A 22,421-nucleotide genomic window follows, 5' to 3' on the forward strand; every position below is an offset into this window, starting at 1 on the left:
ACAGCCCCACGCCTGCGCCACGGCTGCGCCTGAAGACGCTGCCGAGCGGAGCTGACGAAGCGGAGACTGACCAACAGTGGCGTTCACGCCAGGACAGACAGATCTACCGCTGCTGCCTTGTTTTCCGGTTTACAAACTAGACACAGGCGATAAGCTGACTGGCCGGCCTCCTCTGGCTTCGCAGACCTGGACCCAGAGCAGCGTCTTCAGGCACGTCCCTCTCACGCACGCCTCGGCCACCCGGCCTCCAACAGCCCCCGCTCCCTGGGCTGCTCATGGGTCCTCAGCCTCCAACACCAGCCCCAGGGAGACCACGTGCGCCTGAGCAGAAACAGGGTCACTCTCCCTGAGCAAAGGTGGGGAGCCAAGGCCTCAGACCCCCAGTCAGCTCAAGTCCAGGCCAGGCAGGGGCCCTGTGCAGGCAGGGCTGCCGGATGGGGAAGCACAGCGGGGCTGCAACCGCACCAGCCGCCGCCTCAGGGCTCCCACCCCAGCAGGACCAAGGGCAGGCCTCGGTCAACGCCAGAGCTCTCCACAGTCCATGTGGGGCCAAGGGGAATGAAATCATGACATGTTTGCTTAGTCAGAGTAAAGCAGTGGCTCACTTATGTTGCCAAATATTTAAAATATTTCTATAAAACAAGAAATAACTAAAATTCATTTGGGATCAAATTTAAAGGTATGAAATATGGCACAGATGACGGAAGTTTAGAATGAGTTATGATAATGTTACCATTTCCCTTATTACAGAAGTAAAGATCTGCATCGATGAAAATTAAAGTGAAGAAAATTAAAATAATCTCATTTCCTTTATTAAATAGAGTTAAAAATAACTGATCAAGATTATCAACCTTAAGGCTTAAAATATGCAACTCTAAGAACACTTACAGTTATTATTACTCATACAGACAAAAATAATTTGGTTTTATTATTATTATAGAAAAAATGAGCCTAATCTAGGAGGCTTTCTCCATAAGGGCTTGGCGGAGTTCACAGTACTTACAATCCACAGTCGCAGGCTGCCAGGCTCAGGACAGGAAGGGCCACTTCAGTCTCTTCTCCTGTTTCTGGGGCCTTCGTGGACGGAGGCTGACCACCTTCTAAGGACAGAATTACTGACAATCTGAGATGCTACATTAAAACGACTGGTCACAGTAAAGGCTAACAGGTGACCCCATGGGGCACTGTGGGAGATGCATGTTGTTGGAGTAACTCAGATCATGAATCAAGAAAAACCCTTGGTCTTATACATTATAAAGCACAAGGCTGGAAATACAACTCAGACCCTGTGTCATGAGCGTGCAAGGGAGGGAGATGGAGTTTGAAGGACAGACCTGCAGAAAGACTAACTGTGGGTTCCGAAAGTGGGCTCAAGATCCATTGTGTGTGCTAGTCACTCAGCCGTGTCTGACTCTTTTCGACCCCAAGGACTGTAGCCCACCAGGCTCCTTGGTCCATGGGATTTTCAGGCAAGAATACTGGTGTGGGTTGCCATTCCCTTCTCCAGGGGATCTTCCCAACCCAGGAATCGAAGCTGGGTCTCCTGCATTGCAGGTGGATTCTTTACCATCTGAGCCACCAGGAGAAGCCTAAGATCCACTAGATAAGGGCAATTTCTGACCCACTTTAAGAAGAAATGGCTTAAAGCCATTTACTAATATACATGTTATATGTATCTCACACACTAAAAGAAAGAGCACAACTATGATAAACGTGAAGGTGAGCAGAGCAGAGAGACATTTGCTGCAACATGAAAGTGAATGGATGTGGGTACCCATGACAGAGAGACTGCAGCCCAATTAAACAGTAAAACCAACAGCTTTCCCAGCACGTCGGCGCCTCCTGGGGTGGTGGCAGATATTCAAGTACCTGACCAGGGGGACGGGTGGAGGGTGACAAGCAGGAGGAGGGGCCGGGCCAGCCAAGAAGACTCAGCTGAGGACCCCGGGCTCCTGGGTGCCCTGCTGCAACACCACCCGTGGAAGCCAGGAAGCCAGGGATGCGGGAGGGACAGGAGCCCACTGTGCAGCAAGACAAGCCTCCACCACCCCCACCCCATCTGCTCCCCACGCCCTGCCTGGTTCCAGGTCCCCGGCTTCCCCTCTCCCCCCACCCCTGTTCACAGGGGCTGTGGGCATGAACCCCATGAGAGGGTCTGCAGGGCATCACCTGGCCGCGTACCTGGCTTGGACTCTGCCCTCCTAGTGGAGAAACTCTCTCTCTTTTTCCTGAGGTCAACATGCGTCACACAGCGGTAATGGTGCCCCTCAACCAAACTGAAGATCCAAAGCTGGAAAAGCAAAACACATCTAGATAGACGAGAACACATCTACAAACCCAGGAATAGGTCTAGACATGCAGGAACACGTCTAGACACACAGGAACATGTCTAGACAGGCAGGAGCATGTCTAGACGCACAGGAACTGGTCTAGACAGGAGGGAACACATCTAGACACACAGGAACATGTCTAGACAGGCAGGAGCACATCTAGACGCATGGGAACAGGTCTAGACAGGAGGGAACATATCTAGACACACAGGAACACGTCTAGACAGGCAGGAACACATCTAAACATGCGGGAACATGTCTAGACACACAGGAACATGTCTAGGCAGGTAGGAACACATCTAGACTCACAGGAACAGGTCTAGACACACAGGAACACGTCTAGACAGGCGGGAGCACATCTAGACGCACAGGAAAAGGTCTAGACAGGAGGGAACACATCTAGACACACAGGAACATGTCTAGACAGGCAGGAGCACATCTAGACGCATGGGAACAGGTCTAGACAGGAGACAACATCTAGACACACAGGAACACGTCTAGACAGGAAGGAACACATCTAGACTCACAGGAACAGGTCTAGACACACAGGAACACGTCTAGACAGGCGGGAGCACATCTAGACATGCGGGAACACGTCTAGACAGGCGGGAACACATCTAGACACACAGGAACACGTCTAGACGTGAGACTCTCACCAGATATGATGATGAAGAGCAGGCAGTCAGTGAGAAGAGTGAGCAGAGAGCTGACAGGATGAGAGATGGCCCTTCAGAGGCCCCTAGCTCTTCCTTTCTGACCTCCATACCCTCCCCATCCCCTGACCCGGGAGGCGTCCTCCTAAGGGCACAGAAGTGGGTGACATGACCCAGAGGTCACACGTCTTACACACGGCATGGATGGAGAGCAGGTGTGCTCCTGTGCCCAGCACTGCACGCCCGGCCTCTCCAAACACAGCATCGCGAGCACAGCCGACACGTCCCTGCAGACAGCTCAAACAGGTGATGGCGGCTGTCCTGCTGTATCGCACTGTTCACTGAACCCAAGGCAGGCAAGGTGCGAGCTTTCTGGGAGAATTCTCAAGGCATCACAGGAACTGTAAACACGTTTGTTCTCTCCAGACTGGTGCGGCGGCCATAACACAGCCTCAAGGGCTTTCCAGACGGAGCTTACATGTGCCTACATGACAGAGGTGGCCCACGGCCAAGCAGGTACTTGGTGACGTGCACACAGTGCTGCAAGTGAGCTCGGCTGTTACATAATCATTATTTACAACACATGGGGTGAGAGAGCCTGACCACTGCCATCTTGGGTAATTTTGCTCTTCCCCTTTAGCAGTCAGCTTTGTCAGAAAGGAAACAACTATCTCAGCTGATGCAGTAATGTAACAAGCAGCAGACATTTGATCTTGGACCCGGCCCCGCCCAGGCGCAGAGCTCCTAAAACCCTGGGGGTTTCCTGATCATGGAGGGACCACGGGGCTGCTGTCAGGTTGATGAGTGACCTCTGGAAAGCCCTCAGTTTGCTTAAGAATGGGGGCTGGTTGCCAGGGAAACAACCCCTGACCTCTGGGGAGTGGGGCTAGATGGACTTCCATCACCCACAGCCAAGGATCAAATCAACAGTGCCTAAGCAATGAGGCTTCCATAAAAATCCCCGAAGTCCAGGTTCAGGAGCTCCAGGCAGGTGAAAACACCTCCCTGGGGAGCGGAGCCCCCTCCCTACATCCTGGGAACTGAATCTCCTGTGCTGAGGCCCTCCCGACCTCACCCCTGCTGCTCTTCATCTGGCTGCTCACCTGTGTTAACAGAACCGAGGGAGGAAGGGGTTGTGGGACCCTCCAGTTTGCACCTAAGTCAGACTAAAGTGGTGGGTGACCTGGAGACCCACTCCCTGGGACTGGCGGGCGTGAAGAGGATGCAGGATCGTGGGCTAAGCCCCTGACTGCCTCCAGGCAGATAGTGCCAGACCAGGTCAAGGCAGGACCCTGCCGGGGTCATGGTAACACATTACTGTTGGGGGGGCCCCCACACCTGGGGACGGAGCACCAGCAGAGCTCAGTGTGAAAGCAGAGGCACACAGGGGAGGCCAGGTGACGGCCTAACATGGCGTCCTCCCAGTCACGCCAGCATCCACTCTCTCTACACGCTGTTTGGTTGCTGTGGCCGCGCTGGGTCTCCAGTGCCCCATGGGCTTTTCTCTGGTTGTGGAGAACTTTTCTCTAGCTGTGCTATGCGGGGTTCTCACTGGGGGGGGGGGGGGGGGGGGTGTCTCTATTTATGGAGAACAGGCGCTGCTCTCCAGCTGTGATGTGCGGGGGTTCTCACTGGGGGGCGTCTCTATTTATGGAGAACAGGGGCTGCCCTCTAGCTGTGATGTGCGGGGGTTCTCACTGGGGGGCGTCTCTATTTATGGAGAACAGGGGCTGCCCTCTAGCTGTGATGTGCGGGGGTTCTCACTGGGGGGCGTCTCTATTTATGGAGAACAGGGGCTGCCCTCTAGCTGTGATGTGCGGGGGTTCTCACTGGGGGGCGTCTCTATTTATGGAGAACAGGGGCTGCCCTCTAGCTGTGATGTGCGGGGGTTCTCACTGGGGGGCGTCTCTATTTATGGAGAACAGGGGCTGCCCTCTAGCTGTGATGTGCGGGGGTTCTCACTGGGGGGCGTCTCTATTTATGGAGAACAGGGGCTGCCCTCTAGCTGTGATGTGCAGGGGTTCTCACTGGGGGGCGTCTCTATTTATGGAGAACAGGGGCTGCCCTCTAGCTGTGATGTGCAGGGGTTCTCACTGGGGGGTGTCTCTATTTATGGAGAACAGGCGCTGCTCTCCAGCTGTGCTGCTGGGGGGGGGGGGGCGGTTCTCACTGCAGTGCCTTCTCCTGTTTTGAAGCACAGTCTTGAGGGTGCACAGGCTTCAGGACTTGCCCCCGTGGGCTCAGTAGTTGCAGCTCCCGGGCTCCAGAGCACAGGCTCAGTAGTTTTGACTCATGGGCTTAGTTGCTCCGTGGCACGTGGGATCTTCCCGGATCAGGGATCGAACCTCCATCCTCTGCATTGCCAGGCAGATTCTTTACCACTGAGCTACCAGGGAAGTCCAACAGCCACTTTTAAAAACAGAACAGTATCCATAGCTTGCAAAGCCAACTTCAATTGCTCACCTAAAAACTAAGTTTTAAAAAAGACCAAGTACCTTCAAACCTCTCGAAAGGCATAAAGCTGACACTAAGGGCTGTACCAGCCTTTATGGAAGGTCTCACTTCCTGCAGGCAGGCCAGCAGGCACCAGCAGGTCTGGCCTCAGCCACGGATGAAAGCAGCCTTGAAACAGACGTCTTCGCGCACACGTTCACCCGTCACAATAATGTCTGAAAGCTAGAGTTGCGCAGTGGCTCTCACCTGGCCGTCCGTGCACCCGGCCACCAGCTGCTGACTCCGCGGGTCCACGAGGAGACTCAGGAGGGGGGAGGCTGCGGAAGGGAGCACAGAGCCCTCAGCTCGGACGCCTGCTGGCCCTGCTCAGCACCGAGCCCACCCGTGTGATCACACTCTGGGGTCATGGGCACCAGGAAGAGCGTGGGGAAAGAGCACGGCCGCCCAAAAGGGCTCAGGAGCAGTACACGGCCCAGCCACGCTGGCCCCTCACTCCTAGCCGCGGCCACTGGCTCTGTCGGCAGGGGCCGCAGCGCTGGGCCTTGCTTCCATGCAACAGCGGAGGCGGACAGCACTTTTCGTAGGGCCGCCAACATCATTTCCCAATTTTCTGAGACAGAGAGGCTCTGACTTCAAGCATATGCTTAATTTTAAGTTAAAAGTTTCAAAAAGATTAACTGTTATGTGAATTCTTTCAACATGTGGATAGACAGTAGATGGGTGTGAAACACCCTCCATGAGTGACACTGAGACCCTATGGACGGTGCAGCCCTGGCTTCAAGGTTAACATGTGAACTAGGAGAGACTGTGTGCACATAGCCTACAGACAGAAAACACGTTCCAAGTTACCCGTTAACACTGATGAGCTGTGTATCAATGATCCCATACGATGGTCCCAAACCTTTGGACAGACACACATTTTTTAGAAGAAGCACAAGCATTACCATTGTTGTTACAGCTCGAATTAATACTTCTACCCAACTACCAATTAATTCACGTGAACGGTTATCTAAAGGAGAAAATAGTAAGGACATAAATCACAAAACTATAGAAACACAATAGAAGATATCAGAATCATACAGGAAATAAACATTTCCAGAAATATCAGCCTATGGGTTTGGAAGACGCAGACAAGGTTGGGAACATTTCCAGCCCTTCAGCAACATTGTGAGATGAGGTGGGAAGACTGGAAAGGACCAGTTACGTGGAGACGGGCTCACACTCCTCTTCTCCAAACAGCAGCTCCGGCCCTCACTCACCCTGCAGGCGAGGTCGCCAGCACCTCACCTCACAGAGAAGCGAGGCTCAGCACAGCCAGCCCTCTGCAGCAGGGAGCCGGGGTTCCAGCCCCGACCGCTGCCTCAGAGCGGGGAGGGGACCTTTGTCAAGTCGGTGGCAGAAACTCCAAGGGGACAAGGGAAGCATTTACAGTCTCCTCCTCTGTCTGCAGATGCCTGCTACTCACCCTCAGTTCCCTTCAGTCACAACACACAACGTCCTCACGTCTCAGCCAGGTGATGACCACGATGAACAGACTGGGAGGTGGGTGGGACCTGAGCGTGCATTTTGAGTTACTCTCCTCTCAAGCCCAACTGAGTTCTGACCGAATCTTCTGCTACTGGAGAGCGGCCCCAGGGAACACCATGGAGGTGAGTTAAGGTGCCAGTCCCCGCAAGACCCCAGGTCCAGGAGGAGGGTCCCGGGCCAGACAGCGCCCCCTGGAATGCCAGGTCAGCACAGGGTGCTGTGGGCCACGGCTCCCCACACCCGCCTGGTGACAGGCCAAGACATCAGACTCAGGTTGAGGGCAGTCGTCCCTCGGACGTTTCACGTGTGGCAGCGGCCAGGAACCAGAAGCACAGCGCAAAGCGTCCACACGCCCAAACAGCCTGACACCCGCCCCGTACCTTGAAGCTTCTGTCCTCGGACACCGAGATAAGGATGTGTGTCTGCCAAGCACAAAACTCGGCTGCGGTCACTGGGCCGTGGTGGCCATCCAGCTCAGCCAGCGTGGATCGGCTCTGGGGGTTGGTGAAGGAAGGTCAGTCACTATTGTTATTAAGAAGTTATATGAATCTCACAGAAAACAGTTTCTACATAATCCCCTTGCCCAAATGTGAAACTTCCTGCATATAAACCTAGAAGGTAAAACTCAGACGCCCAGCCAAGAGGGAGCCTGGGCAGCCCTGGGCCGACACCCTCACAGAAGCTGCCCAGTAAGACGCTCTGGCGAGAAGTGGCAGGAAGGGCCCAAGCCTGGGGGCCTGTGGCCGTGGGGCTGGGATCTCACCTCAAGGTCCAGCATGAGTACTCTGTTCCCCGCACACACCGCCACCACTCGATCGTCGGGACTAAGCCTCAAACACAGCACCCTTCCCAGGAGGGTGCCGAGAACGGTCCCCCGCGGAAGTCGCCCTGCAGGGAGTTTGGTCATCTGTGTCTGCCTGTCAAGGCCACTCAGCGACACCCGCAACGACCTCTGGGAAGTGCTGACAGCAAAACCCTCTGCTTTAGGACTGTGTGCAGAAGAGTATGAGCTTTGGTCTGATTTTGGCTCTTCAAGAGAATTAAAAACATTGGAGTTCTTCTGGAAACACATGGAACTCAGGGACGGGCCACAGGGAAGTGACTCCACACCAGGAAGGATAACGTGTCTTGGGGAACCGCCCACGCACACACCCTGGGCGAGTCGTGGGTCCCAATCCTCCCTCCTCCTCCCTGCGGCCACCCTGGCTCCAGACCGAGCCAATGACCGGCCATGCCTGTGTCAAGCAGGCAGAAGGGACGTTGTGCCCATCTAAGCCTCAGCCTCCAGCCCAGAGCCTCTCCACTGCCAAGAAGAGTAGGTATATCAGGCCAGCCTGCAAGCCCCACAGTGATGCTGCAAGCCAGCCTGCAGCCTTACCTTCAAGTGAGGTCACTGGGCCAGCCTGCCACTGGGCTGCAAAGGCACGGTGCCCACTGCGGTCTGGCCCAGAGACTGAAGCCGCTTGTGAGGACAAGAGCCCACAGAAAGGAAAACGTGCATCTCCCACACACAGTTCCGCTCTGGGGCCTCCACGGACCTGCCGCGTCGCGCTCAGCGAGTGCCTGTACCTCCCCAGGCACCCTCAGGCCTAGGACACATCCAGGAACCAGACAGAGAAACCCCACCTCTGGGGAAATGCTACAGGGTGGGCAGGCAGGAGGCATTTAGATGCCAGTAAGCAAAACAAATAAACCATCTCCCAGTTTGTTCCACTGATCGATGTGTCTGCTTCTGTGCTAGCGCCACGCTGCTTTGAAGACTGTAGCTCTGCGGCACAGTCTGAAGTCAGGGAGCCTGATTCCTCCAGCTCCATCCTTATTTCTCAAGGTTTTCTCCGTATCTCTCGTTGTTTCCATACAAATTTTTTAATTATTTGTTCTAGTTCTGGGACCCACCCAACTCTTTGACTTCACCTGATAAAAGTCTCCAACATCACTGAGCTCCAACCACATGGGCTGGTTCTCAGCTCTTCAATCAGCGGCTCCTGCTCTGACCCTCCTCCTCCGGCCCAAACCCCGCCCCTGCAGAACCCGCAGCCCTGAGCAGGTCCTGCCGCATTCCCTGCCCGCACTGAGGTTCCTTTCCCTACTCACTGCCCACAGCTGTCTGCTGGTTCACACGTTCCAGTCTGTCTCCCACGCTAAGATGTAGATTCACTACTGTTTCAGTAAGGGAAGAATATTTCAACTTGTCAAGCTGCTTTCAGAGTTCCACAAAAATCACCAATTTCAGAAGCAGACAGTCTTAAGATGAAAACTAATGAACCTATGGTGTCAGCCAAGGTCAGCAGTTCTGGGTGGCCCTGTCTACTTCCCACACAGAACATCCAGCTTAGACACCAAGTTTCAAGGTTAAAGGCATCAAAAATGATCCCAAAACACCTTGTGTCACCAAGTGCATTTAAAATGAGTCATTCCCTTTGTGCATTTTAAATGTGTTTAAAGCCCCGTCACCTTGAAGCTCTTCCTGTCTGCACTCATCCAGGCCCCACATCATGACACAATCTAGTGATGCAGAACAGACCAGAAGCGGGCTCTCTCTGCTCCCAAATGTCACGGCAGTGATGGGCTGACGGTGTCCTTTTAGGATCATCAGCTGAAGAGAGTAACAAAAACCAAAAAGACCATAGATTATAGAAAACATTTTTTTAATAAAAAAGAATATAACATAGCCTCAATCCTAATAAATTAAACGGATTGAGTTCTTCAAACATGTATTTCATATATTCATTTCTACTTCATCTATGTAAATCACTGTTCATATACCATTAAATTACCCTCTTGGGTTAAGTATTTCCCTGTTACTCAGCATCACTAATGGCACACAAATCAAATGATTACCTCTTCCTTCTGTTTCTTCCCTATTTATTAATTAGCAATGCACACGACATCCCCACTCCAGGCCAGAGGGGCAATCAGCTGTGCTAAATACTGAAGGAAAAGGACAGTACCAAGGATTTGGCAAGAGGAGCTGAGAAAGCAATGCATATTTATGGAACAGCTGGTATGAACAAAGCAAGAAGGTGAAGCTGAAGGGAGTCTAGGCCACGTACTAACACTCTGACCACCACGTAGGGTGCTAGGACGGAGCTACAGAAAACCACAGGCCAGCACTATGCATGTAGAAGAATGCAGTGACCAGGTCTGGCTTTTCAGGAACACACATTTCTGAAGGTTCAGAAGAGAGCCGAGGGTGGGGGCACAGAGGAAACCAAAACACTCCAAAGGAGACAGGACAGAGGCTTGAGCCAAGGAGGCAGAGTGGGAGGAGGGAGGGGATGACCAGCAGACTGAAGGGATGAAGAAAAGACAAGAAGAGACAGTCAGCAGTATGCTTAGACCCTGTGTGGATACAGCACAAGGAGAGAGGACACACGCGGGCAGGGTGGGGGAGTCGGGGTGGACCACTGGTGATCGCCCCAGGAGGCAGAGGTTTTCTCAAGCCAGCCTCAGGTGGACAGCATGCCTTCTGCCGTGAGAGCTCTGCCTCCAGCAGGAGGCCCAGCAGAGTCCTTCCTATGCCCATGGCAGGTGGGTTCATCTGCACCAACCTTCCCATGAGAAGGACAAGATAAAAAAGACACACTTTGCTAAAAAAAAGAAAAGAAAAGAAAACATTTTCTCAGACATCAGAGAATAATGAAGGCAACAAAGAATTCAGATCAGAGAAGGCTGAGAGGAAGGATCCCAGCAACAAGGCTGCTTCTCCGGTGAAGACAGCTACATTCCTGACTAATCCAGTGAAGCACTTGAGAAGCAAGGTATTTATGGGGCTGGGGCACAAAAATGGTGCAACTAAATGCATTACTGTCTGGGCATAAACAGAACAGTCTTACTGGGAGAAGAGCAGAGAATCCCATCCCGCTACAAAGAGCTTCTGAGAATAGACTCAAAAGCCATAAGGCTGACACTCTGCACTTCTTCCCCTAAAATGCAATGGGTGGACTCTAACGAATTCCTGCTTTAAAAAGGAAATACAGCCTACCAAGGTGGGAGGGAGGGGCACGTTGCCAATTCTACCAAATGTCTTTCAGAAAACAGAAGAAAAATTAGAGGAAACACTTCTTTTCAGAAGAAACAGAAGGACTACATCCTTGCTCATACTCTGAAGTCAGCACTACCTGGATACCAAAACCACACAAAGTCATGACAAGAGAAGAAAATCACAGATCAGTATCTCTCATGAACAGAGATGCAAAAATCCTCACCAGATATTTAAAATATTGCCAAATCAAACCAAACTATTTATAAAAGGAATTATAACCGTGGCCAAGTGGGGTTTATTCCATGTACACAAGGTTGGAAAATAATAAAACTCTGTGGAAAGAAATAAATGAAGAACTAAATTAATGGAGAGATAGTCGATGTTCATGAAGACTCAATATTATTAACATGTCAATTGTTCCCAGCTTGATCTATAGATTCAGTATAATCCAAATGAAATCACCAAACTTACTCTGAAGTTTATCTTGGCAGGGGCAAAAGACACAACAGCCACGTAATATTGTAAAATAACACAGGTGGAGGACTGACCTACCTGAGTTCAAGGCTTACTCTAAAGCTCCACTGATCAAGACTGTGCGACGTTGGCAAAAGAAAGGACAAACAGATCACTGGGAGAAAAGAAAGGGCCAGAAATAGTCAGTAGACCATTCATAAAGAAACAAAGGCAATACAGTGGGAAAAACCATATACTTCCAAAAAGCAACATAGACAAACTCTAGATGACTTGAGTTTGGCAATGACTTTTTAGATAAGACATGAAAGACATGACCCATGAAAGTAAGAATTGATAAGCTGGACTTCATTAACATTAAAATTTTCTGCTCCATGAAAGACACTATCAAGAGAATAAAAAGAAAAATCATTGGCTGGGAGAAAATATTTGCAAAAGACATATCTAATGAAGGACTGTTATCCAAAATATACAAAGACTTCTTAAGACACAAGAAAATAAACCACTCAATTGAAAATGGACAAGAGACCTTAACAGACACCTCACCAAAGAAGATACGCAGGTGGCAAGTATGGAATGTAAGTCGTCAGGGAAATTCAAATTAAACAGCAATAAGATACTACTGCACACTTGTCAAAATGGCTAAAATCCAGAATAGACAATACCAAATGCTGGCAAAGACGTGCAGCAAGAGGAACTCTTATCCTTTGCTAGGGCCACTTTCTTACAAAGTGAAACATACTCTCATCATATAACTCAGCAATCCTGCTTCTTCGTATTTACCAAAGGAGTTGGCTTCCCTCATAGCTCAGTTGGTAAAGAATCTGCCTGCAATGCAGGAGACCCCAGATTGAGTCGTAGGTCGGGAAGATCTGCAGGAGAAGGGATAGGCTACCCACTCCAGTATTCTTGGGCTTCCCTTGTGGCTCAGCTGGTAAAGAATCTGACTGCAATGCAGGAGACCTGGGTTCTATCCCTGGGTTGGGAAGATCCTCTGGAGAAGGGAAAGGCTACCCGTTCCAATCCTCTGGCCTGGAGAATTCCATGAACTATACAGTCCATGGGGTCACAAAGAGTCAGACACGACTGAGCGACTTTCACTTCACTTTGAAAATTTATGTTTGCACAAAATTTGATGTTTACCACAGCTTTACTCATAATTGCCAAAACTTGAAAGCAACTTCAGTAGGTGAATGAATAAATAAATTCTGGCCCATCCAGACAAGAAAATATTCTGCACTGGAAAGAAATCAGCTATCGAGCCAAGAAAAGACATGGAGAAAACTTCAATGCAAATGACTAGTGAAAGAAGTCAATCTGAAAAGGCTACATACTGTATGATTCCAACATACAGCATTCTGGAGAAGACAAAACTAGGGAGACGGTGAAAGATTGGTGGCTTCCAGGGTGAGGGGTTCAGGGGGAGGAACAAGCAGGCAGAGCCCAGAGGTCTTTCAGCAGGGAAAGGACTCTGTGAGATGCGATGATGGTGAGCACATGTCACGGGACACCTGTCCAAACCCACAGAGTGCACATGTCAACTCTAAGGCAAACCATGGGCTTCAGGTAAGAACAACATCGACACAGGCTCATCACCTGTAACAGATGTACCATGGAGGGGTGCTGACCTGGGGGAGGAAATGCATGTTTGGGGGCAAAGAGATAAAGGAAATCTCTACTTTCCCCTCAATTTCGCTGCAAACCTAAAACTGCTCTTAAAAAATAATAGTCTTAAAATACAAAAAAACAAAAAACAAGTAAAAAGAAAAGTGTACCAAAATTCCAGAGTAAGAAATATTAAGAGGGACAGAGCACGTCCTGCTATGTTAATGGAGTCAAATCCTCAAGAAGATATAAAGATACCGAACATTTACTGCTTAACGGCGCTTCAAAACACATGGAGCAGAACTGACGGGAGAGAAACAGACAAGCACACTTTTGGTCACAGACTCCAGGATGCCTCAATAACTGAAGGAACAGGTGGTCATAAAGAGAGAATCGAAAGAACACACTGTCAACCAACTTGACCTAACTGACACCTAACTGACATTTATAAAACAAAAGACACGCAAACATTCACAGCAACTTCCTTTATAATAGACAAAATTATATTGTCTATTATAGAATGGCCTCAGTGTGCATCAACACGAGAATGGACAAAAACAGATTACAGTATATCCACATGGTGGAATACTACTCAATAACAAAAAAAGAACTGTTGACACATGCAGCAATGTACCTAAATCTCAGAACAATTACTCTGAGCAAAAGAAGTCAGATGAAAAGAGTTAAAACTGCCTGATTCTATTTACATAAAACTCTAGAAAATGCAAAGTAAAATAAAGCTTATATTTAGAATTCATAAAAAACTCTTTCAAATCAGTATGACAGATAATTGAGTAGGAAAAAAAATGGCAAGAGACTGAACACATATATCACAAAAGAGAAGGGCCAAATGAGTACATCCACAATAAATGTGCTCAAAGGGTGTTAAAGCTCACTAATCGTCAAGGAACTTCAAATCATAATTAAATACCAGTACACCCACAAGGAGGGACAAAGTTAAAAGAACCAAGTGTGGGTGAGGGTGTGGATCAACTGGAAGTCTCATCCACCATGTGAAGGACAACAGGTTGGAACAATCACTTTAGAAATCTTGGCATTAACTTTTAGACTAAATACATGCACTCCTTAAGACTCAGAAATTGTATACACATGTGTATCAAAAGATATATAAAAGAATGTTTCTAGCAATCAAATATGGAAACAAACCAAATCTCCAACAATAGTAGAACAATAAAGTGTGGTCTAGCCACAAAACAACACTGCACAGTAATGAAAATGAACGTGGATGAATCTCAGAAACATAAACTTGGTGAATCAAAGAAAGCAGCAAAAAAGAATGTGTAATGCATCACACCATTTATACCAAGCTCAAACATTAGCAAAACTCACCTGATGTCTTTAACACTCTATCAGTCTGATGTTAAAGACTCGGCAACAAACACAATAAACTCCCTTAAATGCAGTATTACAAATACGCAAAATTAAAAATTAAAAAATGAAGTGAAGTCATTCAGTCATGTTCAACTCTTTGTGACCCCATGGACTGTAGCCTGCCAGGCTCCTCTGTCCATGGGATTCTCCAGGCAAGAATGCTGGAGTGGGTTGCCATTTCCTTCTCCAGGGGATCTACCCAACCCAGGGATCGAACCCTGGTCTCCCACACTGCAGGCAGACTCCTTACCCTCTGAACCACCAGGGAAGTGGTGGAAGTTTATTTAAAAAAATAAAAAATTTTTAAAAATCTAAAAATCCAAAAGTTTGACTTGTCTTGTGTTAAGATGAACTTTTCCTTGCTTATACTCTTATTCAAGAAGAAATTTTAAATAATTTAAATTTTTTAAAAAATTTATTTTTAAATAAAGTGATTCCAGACAGTTTATCTCCTAAAAATCAAATCTTAGTAGGTTTTGTTTTGTTAGCATTTTCCTCCCAGAGCTGGTAGTTGAATCCACAAAGGGCAAAACCACACCAGCAGCATCAGAGAAACAGAGCAGCAATGGCAAGTCTCTGTGACGTAACAAGACACACGTGTAACTTTCACACCTGCTGAGGAGGGTCCTTGGTGTCCCATATGCAAAGTTTGTTTCCATCTAAAGGGAAAGCACAGGACCGCCCACTGCAGGCAAGCTGAACGTGGGGTGCAGGCTTCATGGAATCCACCAGGAACTTTTCCACCACGATGTCACCTGCAAGGCCATCATTCCTGGAGAAAATCTCTTGTGGTTCTTCCATCTTCCACCTGGAGCCCCAAGAACATATGAACAACCATGGGCATGATGCTTAATGAAGACCACAGTCCGTTGTTTATGCCCAATTACCAGTACAATCATACACACACACACGTCACACCTCCTGACTCATCTCCCCTCTTCTCCCCCAAGAAAGAGAAAACAGAAGTCATGACCTCTCCAGAGGTTCCCTGCCATGACTGCTCATTGATCCCACAGGTTTTCAAGTCATGCAGACCCGGGCTCCAGTCCTGTGGCTCCCACTGAGCAGACCCACTGAGACGTGGGGTGTCTGCAGCTCCCCACCCTCGCAGAGGCCTGGTGATCACCAGCCCCGAGCCGCACCTCCAGATCACGGCCCGAGTTGACAGCTGACACCAACGATGAGGATACAAAGTCACCTCCTACACTGGTCGGTGGAAAACTACAAAATACATTGCTATCTACTGCTCATCTGGGATCCAGTCAACTATTCTACAACATTCTGCTATCCAAGTTGACTATCTCAGATAACGTAACCACTGGTTCACTGGTCGTGTCTTAGAAACCACAAATCAACGAGACACAGGCAGAAACAGAAAGCTTCAGGCCCTGTCCCACCTCACAGTTAACAACTCCCTATCACCAGCTTACACACGAGGCAGCAGCTCCAGGTTACCCAGCTTCCGCTCTGCCTCACAAGCCATCACAGGCTCCCGGTGCGCCTGAAACCTAGGGACACAACCATCAACAAAGCTAAGAGCAAGGGCCTGACCGCCCGACACCAGGCTGGTCGTGTGGACTCAGAGATCCCAGGCCTGTGGCCACCAGGCTGGTCGGATGGACTCAGAGAACCCAGCCCTGTGGTCACCAGGCTGGTGGCTGTGGACTCAGCCTGGACAGGCCTCATGGGGAAGCAGCAGCTAGGGCAGAAGAGGACTACGTGGACAGTGACCAGCAGAGACAGGGAGGGAGCAGGAGGTGGGAAGCTGATGCTCTTGAGGGCGGTCGTGGCATGGTGGCCACTGAACTTCCCATGGAGCAGGGACATCCTGACGCTCAGATGACCCTGGGGCACTTCTGGTGGTTGCTAAACAAAGAAGCGAGGCAAGAAGGGTTGGCGTTCAGGAGACGCATGGTCATCTGGCAGCAGCGTGTGAGGGTGAGAGTCAAGAGTGGCCAGGAGGGAGCGACGGGCTGATCCCAAGTCCAGACAGGGATCTGGCCCAGAGAGCCTGGACGGCAGCCCTGTGAGCACAACAGGTCAGCAGCACGCAGTCCACGTGCCCCCCTCCATGAAGCCCTTTCTGCCCCAGCCCACTTCTCACTGCTGCACGGCTGTTGTCCTAGCTTCCAGGCTTCCAGGCGCGAAGCCTAAGTGAACGTAACCCTGTCTCTGCCCTCATGGCCAGCCCACGGCCGGCCCTTTATTTCTTCATGGGGACTTTCAGATCTGCCCCCAGACTGGTGTGGGGCTGGTGGCCAGTGGAGGGCCATGACAATCCTAAACTGTAATCTGCCATGGGTGGACACCTGGTGGATTGTCAGCCAAAGCTCCAAGGGTTCTCTCTTTGAGCGACAGAATCCCATGAGAATGCGGGTGCTGTGCCGGGGTACAGACGCCCTTTGTAGGAGGAACGGGACCCGGTCTGGGCCGCGGGGCCCCAGCATCGGGGTCTGCTCCCTCTGTCTCGGACTTGGTGAGGTTTCCCTCTATCTCAGCAGCCATAATGGACTGAGACATACAGTGTGCAGGGTCCCACGCCAAGGCCTGCAGGCCCACCTGCAGCTCAGGAGGCAGGTGAGGGCAGAGTGGGACAGGGGGGTGAAGGCACCTGGGAGCCGGGCTCCAGGGCGAGGACCAGGGCAGCCCAGCTGCACACCCTCCCCACCAGCATTTCAGGCAACTGGGGTCCTGCTCTGCCCACTGTCACAGCAAGACGGCAGCTCTTCTCATCTGCCTTTCAGAGGGGCGGAATCTGAGCTCCAGACAAAGTTCCTCCGACCCTGGGTGACATCAGGACTGTACACACCAGAGCAGGATATACTCTCCTAGAGGCATATTCATTTCCTCTTGGATGGGGAACCAGCATGGTGGCTATTGCCTACAAGTCAGATATTCTGCCTGGAAGAACCCCGCCTTCACTGGATGAAAACAGAACAGTTCTTACGTGAACCTATAAGGTAAACACAATTAAAATGGGACAAATGTTCAGGTGAAAAGTATCCTCATTTAACTTTTCTGTTAGCAAATTAAAACAATCAAATAAAAGTTTCCTAGAAAATGGATTTTTCTCAACCATCTCTAGAACAATCCAGCTGTCAGGAATATCTTTATTTTCCAGAGGCTATATCAACCAAAGAACACATGAGAGAAAACTACACACACACACACACACATGCACACACATGCATACATGCACACACACACAAGCACGCACGCGCACACACACATGCACATGCACACACACGTGCACGCGCACACATGCTCACGCACACACACACACACACACTTACATGCACACATGCAGAGCTAGTGTAAGCTGCACAGCTACACATCCCAGGAGAGGCCTGTCCTCAGGATGGGCCCAGGGCAGCTCCTGGGAGACACGCTGGACAGGAGTGAGTCTGCAATCTGAGACCAGTCTGACTGAAGAAGCTCCCCCTGAGGTGGTTTCCAGCGAAGCCGCTCCTCCAGGGCGGCCTCAGGAGCTGAGGTGGTCCGCGGAGTAGTGTGAGCTTGCACGGCTGGCCGCAGTAACCCTGGACTCCAGGCCCGGCAGGCGTCCCTGATCTCACAGTAGCTGGGAGAACTAGTCCGCCTGACTTCCCGGGGGTGGCGGGGGGAGAGGATGCTCAGAGCACCTGCTCTGGACCCGCCCACTCACCTCTGCCCACCGTCCTTTCACGGGGAGAAACCCGAACACAGCATCTCCTCTGAGCTGTGCATGGCCTGGGACCTGCCTCAGAGCGCTTACTTAACACTGGACATACTCCTCACACCTGTTAGAACATCTGCCTCCCTGTTTCCGAGGCGTGGCACCTCCTGCTAGGTTTTCACCAAGCCCTTTCCACTTTCTCCCCAGAGCCACAGGAATGCCGTCAAACCACACTTCCCAGCTGCAGGGAGAAGCCACAGCCTGAGGTACAGGAGGTGCAGCAAGGCTGGGAAGACCAAGAGGGCGGGCGCTCGTGAGAGGCGCACCTGAGCTGCTGCTCCGTAGGCTCACCTGGCCAGCAGCATCGGGCTGCCTGCTGTGGGACCAGTACATGGACCTCCACTGTGTGAAGCCCTGAAATATGAGATTACTGGTGGCAGCTGAGCTGACGCCTGCAGAAGCCGGTATCCGAGGGGGGGACGGCAGTGACCCTGCGGGACGGTGCTTAGTGACGGTGGCAGGCAGGGCACGGGGACAGAGCAAAGGCTCATGGTCAGCAGTGACTGAGCCTGTGGCCTTGGAGGAAATGATGGGGGTGTTTGTAGCCACGCATAAAGTCGGCTTAAACAAACAGACACGAGTGGAACAGAAAGTAACCAGAGGTCCAGGGACCCTGGGAGACAAACTGCAGCCCCCCCCCACTCCCCAAAAGCAGGGCCATCCAGACTCCTTCCAGGGAAGGTCAGGTCGGGCACGGCCACCTTCCCTCCCAAGCCTTTTAGCCCCACAAACCCCAGGTCTAAGTCCCTCAGGTCCAAGACAGAGGAGTGAGCAAGTGCGTGGAAAGGAAAAGCAAGGCCGGCCCGGTGGAGCTGGTGGCTGGCAGGCAGAAGGCACACAGACAGGAACCCAGGCACTCCTGGGAGAGCCAAGAGGCCACAGACATGGCAGAGCGGGCACGACGACAGCCGGCTGCTTGAGACTGCGTGTTTCTGGGCGCCCCCTCCTCACAGCTGCAGGAGGGGGACCGCGGCAGCCCCTCCTCACAGGCCACAAGAGATCACAGAGGGGAAGGTCTGAGGGGCGGACCTAGGGCGCCACGCCCCCGGGCAGCAGTCAGGGTCTACCAGGAAGCTCTTCCCACACCCCCGCCCAATTCCAGCTCTGCTGGGACCCGGCTCCCTTAGGACGGGGAGCGGCTCTGGTGGGGAGCAGTTCATGGTCGCCGGACCACGAGGAACCAGGCCGGGGCCCCACGGGAGAGCCGTGCATGCTGGGCGTGCTCTGTGTCCGGCTGTGCCGGGGGTGTGAGGGGCTAGCCTGTGCTTCCAGGACCGAAGCAGAAGTCCGGCCACCAGAACGGAAGCAGCAACAGGCGCTGCCCGTTCCCCAAACCACTCCCTTCCCTTCTGGAAACTACACTGCTAGCTTCCCTAGCAGCCAGGTGCCACCACGTGGCTGAGTTCTGGCGTGGAAGGAGCAGGGAATCTAGGGCACAGTGAACCTAGGCCACTTAGGAGCCCAGAAAACCCTCCGCCCGACTCTCTTCTCCCCGCACCCCTGGCTGGCTGGAGGGGCTTTGGGGGGCCTAGTGAGAAGGAGTCTGCGAGACGGAGAGGACCCATGGGCAGGAAACAGGTTGTCACCCATCAGGACTCTTTGCTCCTGCAGGAGCCTATCCCTGCTGACAGAAATCCTTTAACTTTTTTCATTTACACGAGCAGTACAATGCAAAATATTTAAACAGAACAGAAATAATACAGTTGGCTTTTCCCCTCCCTACGCCACCTCCTTGCTGTGTCTTCCCCAGAGATAATCAGTTTGAGAGTCCCATATGTGCATCACAGGAAAAGTCAGAGAAGACACACTGAAGTCAGCTTCTGATGCGGTTCCTGTGTATCTGAGGCTGCATAAGCACTTTAAGAACACGTGGTGACAAATGACCACTAAAGAGGCCATTGCTCTAAAGTCACGTCAGTAAACATGGAGCAGAAAGCAATCTCAGATGGGGGTAGGCTGTACATTCAAGCCCCTTTAGTTACACAAAAGAACACAAGCTGTACAAAATTAGAAAATCCATACAAGAGAAATAAACATCATTATTCTCTACTTTTCAAGTAGAGAATCTCCTGCATCACCTCCTGTTTTTTTCTTTTGTATAAATGTGTATATTTTTAGAGAAAGAAAATTACTCCCTTTTGATTATAAAAAGATTATAATCTTTCTCTTTTAATGACTAACCCAGCCAGAAATGTGCCAATTTATTCTTGAGTTTGGAAAATACAGTGTGGTAATCAGACACTAGGTTGAGTGCCCACAGTAAAATGATATATGGCACCATAATTAATGCACCCTTGATGGCTTGCTTAGTAGCTAAAGAAAATATAAAGTTCTCTGCATTCACCAGAATAGGAGACAGGTTCTTAATTCTAGGTCCATGGAGAACAGAACTAGTATAAGATGAAGTAATGGTTCATAAAGGTATGAAAGCACCAAATTATACTCTGGCTTCCCTGTGTCTTTAAGTCCTTTCCTAAGTTAATAAACTTTAAAAGGTTATATTTAGCTGCTTTAATGAAGAAAAAAAAAAAGATATCTTCTTTCTATTGTCCCAGCTGAGAGAAGCCTGATTTTACAAACCATTGGTTCTTAAAACACAAATTTTGTACTTTTATGCCACAAAATGAAAGAGAACAAAAAATGTTGCTGCCATATCAGTAAACTAAGGACTCTGTCGCCATCAAGCCATCACATCACAACCTCCCATTGGGGCACCCTGAGGAGACTCAGGAGGGGAAAGCACAGGATACTGGTCTGAGACAGCTGAGGTGCATACTAAAGGAATGATTTCAATAAGCCGAGATTCTTGCAGCTTCTCATACATAGAAAAGTGCTAGATTCCTTGAATGGAGATATCTGGTTTTCTTTGTTGTTGTTAATCAGTCATCCAGTTGTGTCCAACTCTTCGAAACCCCTGGTTTTAATTAACAGTAATCTTTTGATGTTCCGACTACCAGGTCTTTGTTACAAAATCGCCTATATATATCCTGGCTCCCCCCTTGCCTCTCCAAAGCAGTCTCTCAGAGCCATCTGAGATGCTGTGTTCCAGGCTTGAAGTCCTCAGAATAAAACATAATCTCAGCTTTTCGGTTGTGCATTTTTTTCAGTCCATACCATGACTTGCTGCTGCTACTGCTGCTAAGTCGCTTCAGTCGTGTCCGACTCTGCGCGACCCCCATAGACGGCAGCCCACCAGGCTCCCCCGTCCCTGGGATTCTCCAGGCAAGAACACTGGAGTGGGTTGCCATTTCCCCTCTCACTTGTTAGGCAAGCACAAATCACTGACTACCAATAACAGTAATGATGCTTAAGTTTTAAAGTCATTTCTTGATGCATCTCGATGTATCTCTATACATTCCCCTGTATTCCAGTCTGATATGCTTTTTTGACCGGAAAATGTTAAACTTGGAAATGGCCCAGGTTGAGCAGAATGTCACAGGTACCAGATACTTCTTGCAGGAGGAGGTGTGGAGGTCCACAAGTGCTGCCTCCATCATCAACCCAAACCAGTGACTCCCCACCTGGATGCAGCTTGCCCTAACTTCACGCAGATCAACGCCACTCCCCTCAGATAAGCAGTCTTAAGTCTCTCAAGCCTCTTTTACACGCCTATAGGTGACATAGATGTAACACGTCAAAGCAGCAACAGACACATTTTTTAACCCAACACATGACAGTCTCCTCAGCAACCTGACCAACCCACACCGTGTAGCTACTTGGCAGAGTTCGGGTTCTACAAAAAGGGGCACAGGAGTCATTGCCTGCTTTTAATATTTACACTGCGCCTGTTTCCACAAAAGTGATTCAGCACGTTCTAAAATGAAACACGGGGACTGGGATCAACACAAAAGTATGATACTAAAATGAACATAATCTTTCTTGGGAAAGTATTTTTCAGTGGCCAATAGGCGCCCATTAATACCATATCCCAAGTTTAACAAAATAAATCCTGAATATAAACATAACAGCATTTTAAAGCCTCTCTTAGGAGTAGTTCATGAAGTAACACGCTTTTAAGAGAGAACAGGTTACGGGCGCACCTGCGTCTCATCTGGGGCCCCTCAAACCTATCCCTGAGTCAGCCAGGTGGCCAAGTGTACTCACAATCCGGCTGAACACCAGGCAGTTTAGGGCCAGCGCCTCGCCCCCGTCGTCATGGTTACGAAACCTGGTCTGCGTCCTCACCCCTTCGCCATTCTCGCGATAACCCAGAGTCAACGCAGTACCCCTATCCGGCCTCTGCCTCACTTCCGGGCGCTTGGTCAAGTTTCTAGCCTTCCTCACTTCCC

General features: G+C 50.4%; 1 protein-coding gene across 1 annotated transcript in view; it reads right to left on the reverse strand.

Annotated features, from left to right (window-relative positions):
• WDR27 (WD repeat domain 27) overlaps nucleotides 1-22,284 on the reverse strand; it is a 140,922-nt gene extending 118,638 nt beyond the window's left edge. Inside the window, exons 1-9 of the mRNA XM_061130020.1 lie at nucleotides 22,173-22,284; nucleotides 15,030-15,225; nucleotides 9,419-9,560; nucleotides 7,728-7,852; nucleotides 7,345-7,458; nucleotides 6,287-6,338; nucleotides 5,684-5,754; nucleotides 2,182-2,290; nucleotides 1,004-1,100 (exon numbers count right to left, since the gene is read on the reverse strand). Coding sequence (XP_060986003.1) covers nucleotides 1,004-1,100; nucleotides 2,182-2,290; nucleotides 5,684-5,754; nucleotides 6,287-6,338; nucleotides 7,345-7,458; nucleotides 7,728-7,852; nucleotides 9,419-9,560; nucleotides 15,030-15,225; nucleotides 22,173-22,183 — 917 coding nt within the window. The 5' untranslated portion in view covers nucleotides 22,184-22,284. The remainder of the gene's footprint in view (nucleotides 1-1,003; nucleotides 1,101-2,181; nucleotides 2,291-5,683; nucleotides 5,755-6,286; nucleotides 6,339-7,344; nucleotides 7,459-7,727; nucleotides 7,853-9,418; nucleotides 9,561-15,029; nucleotides 15,226-22,172) is intronic.
• Between the last annotated feature and the right edge of the window lie 137 nt (nucleotides 22,285-22,421).

The sequence above is a fragment of the Dama dama genome, chromosome 26 (assembly GCF_033118175.1).
Source record: "Dama dama isolate Ldn47 chromosome 26, ASM3311817v1, whole genome shotgun sequence".
Taxonomy (NCBI): domain Eukaryota; kingdom Metazoa; phylum Chordata; class Mammalia; order Artiodactyla; family Cervidae; genus Dama; species Dama dama.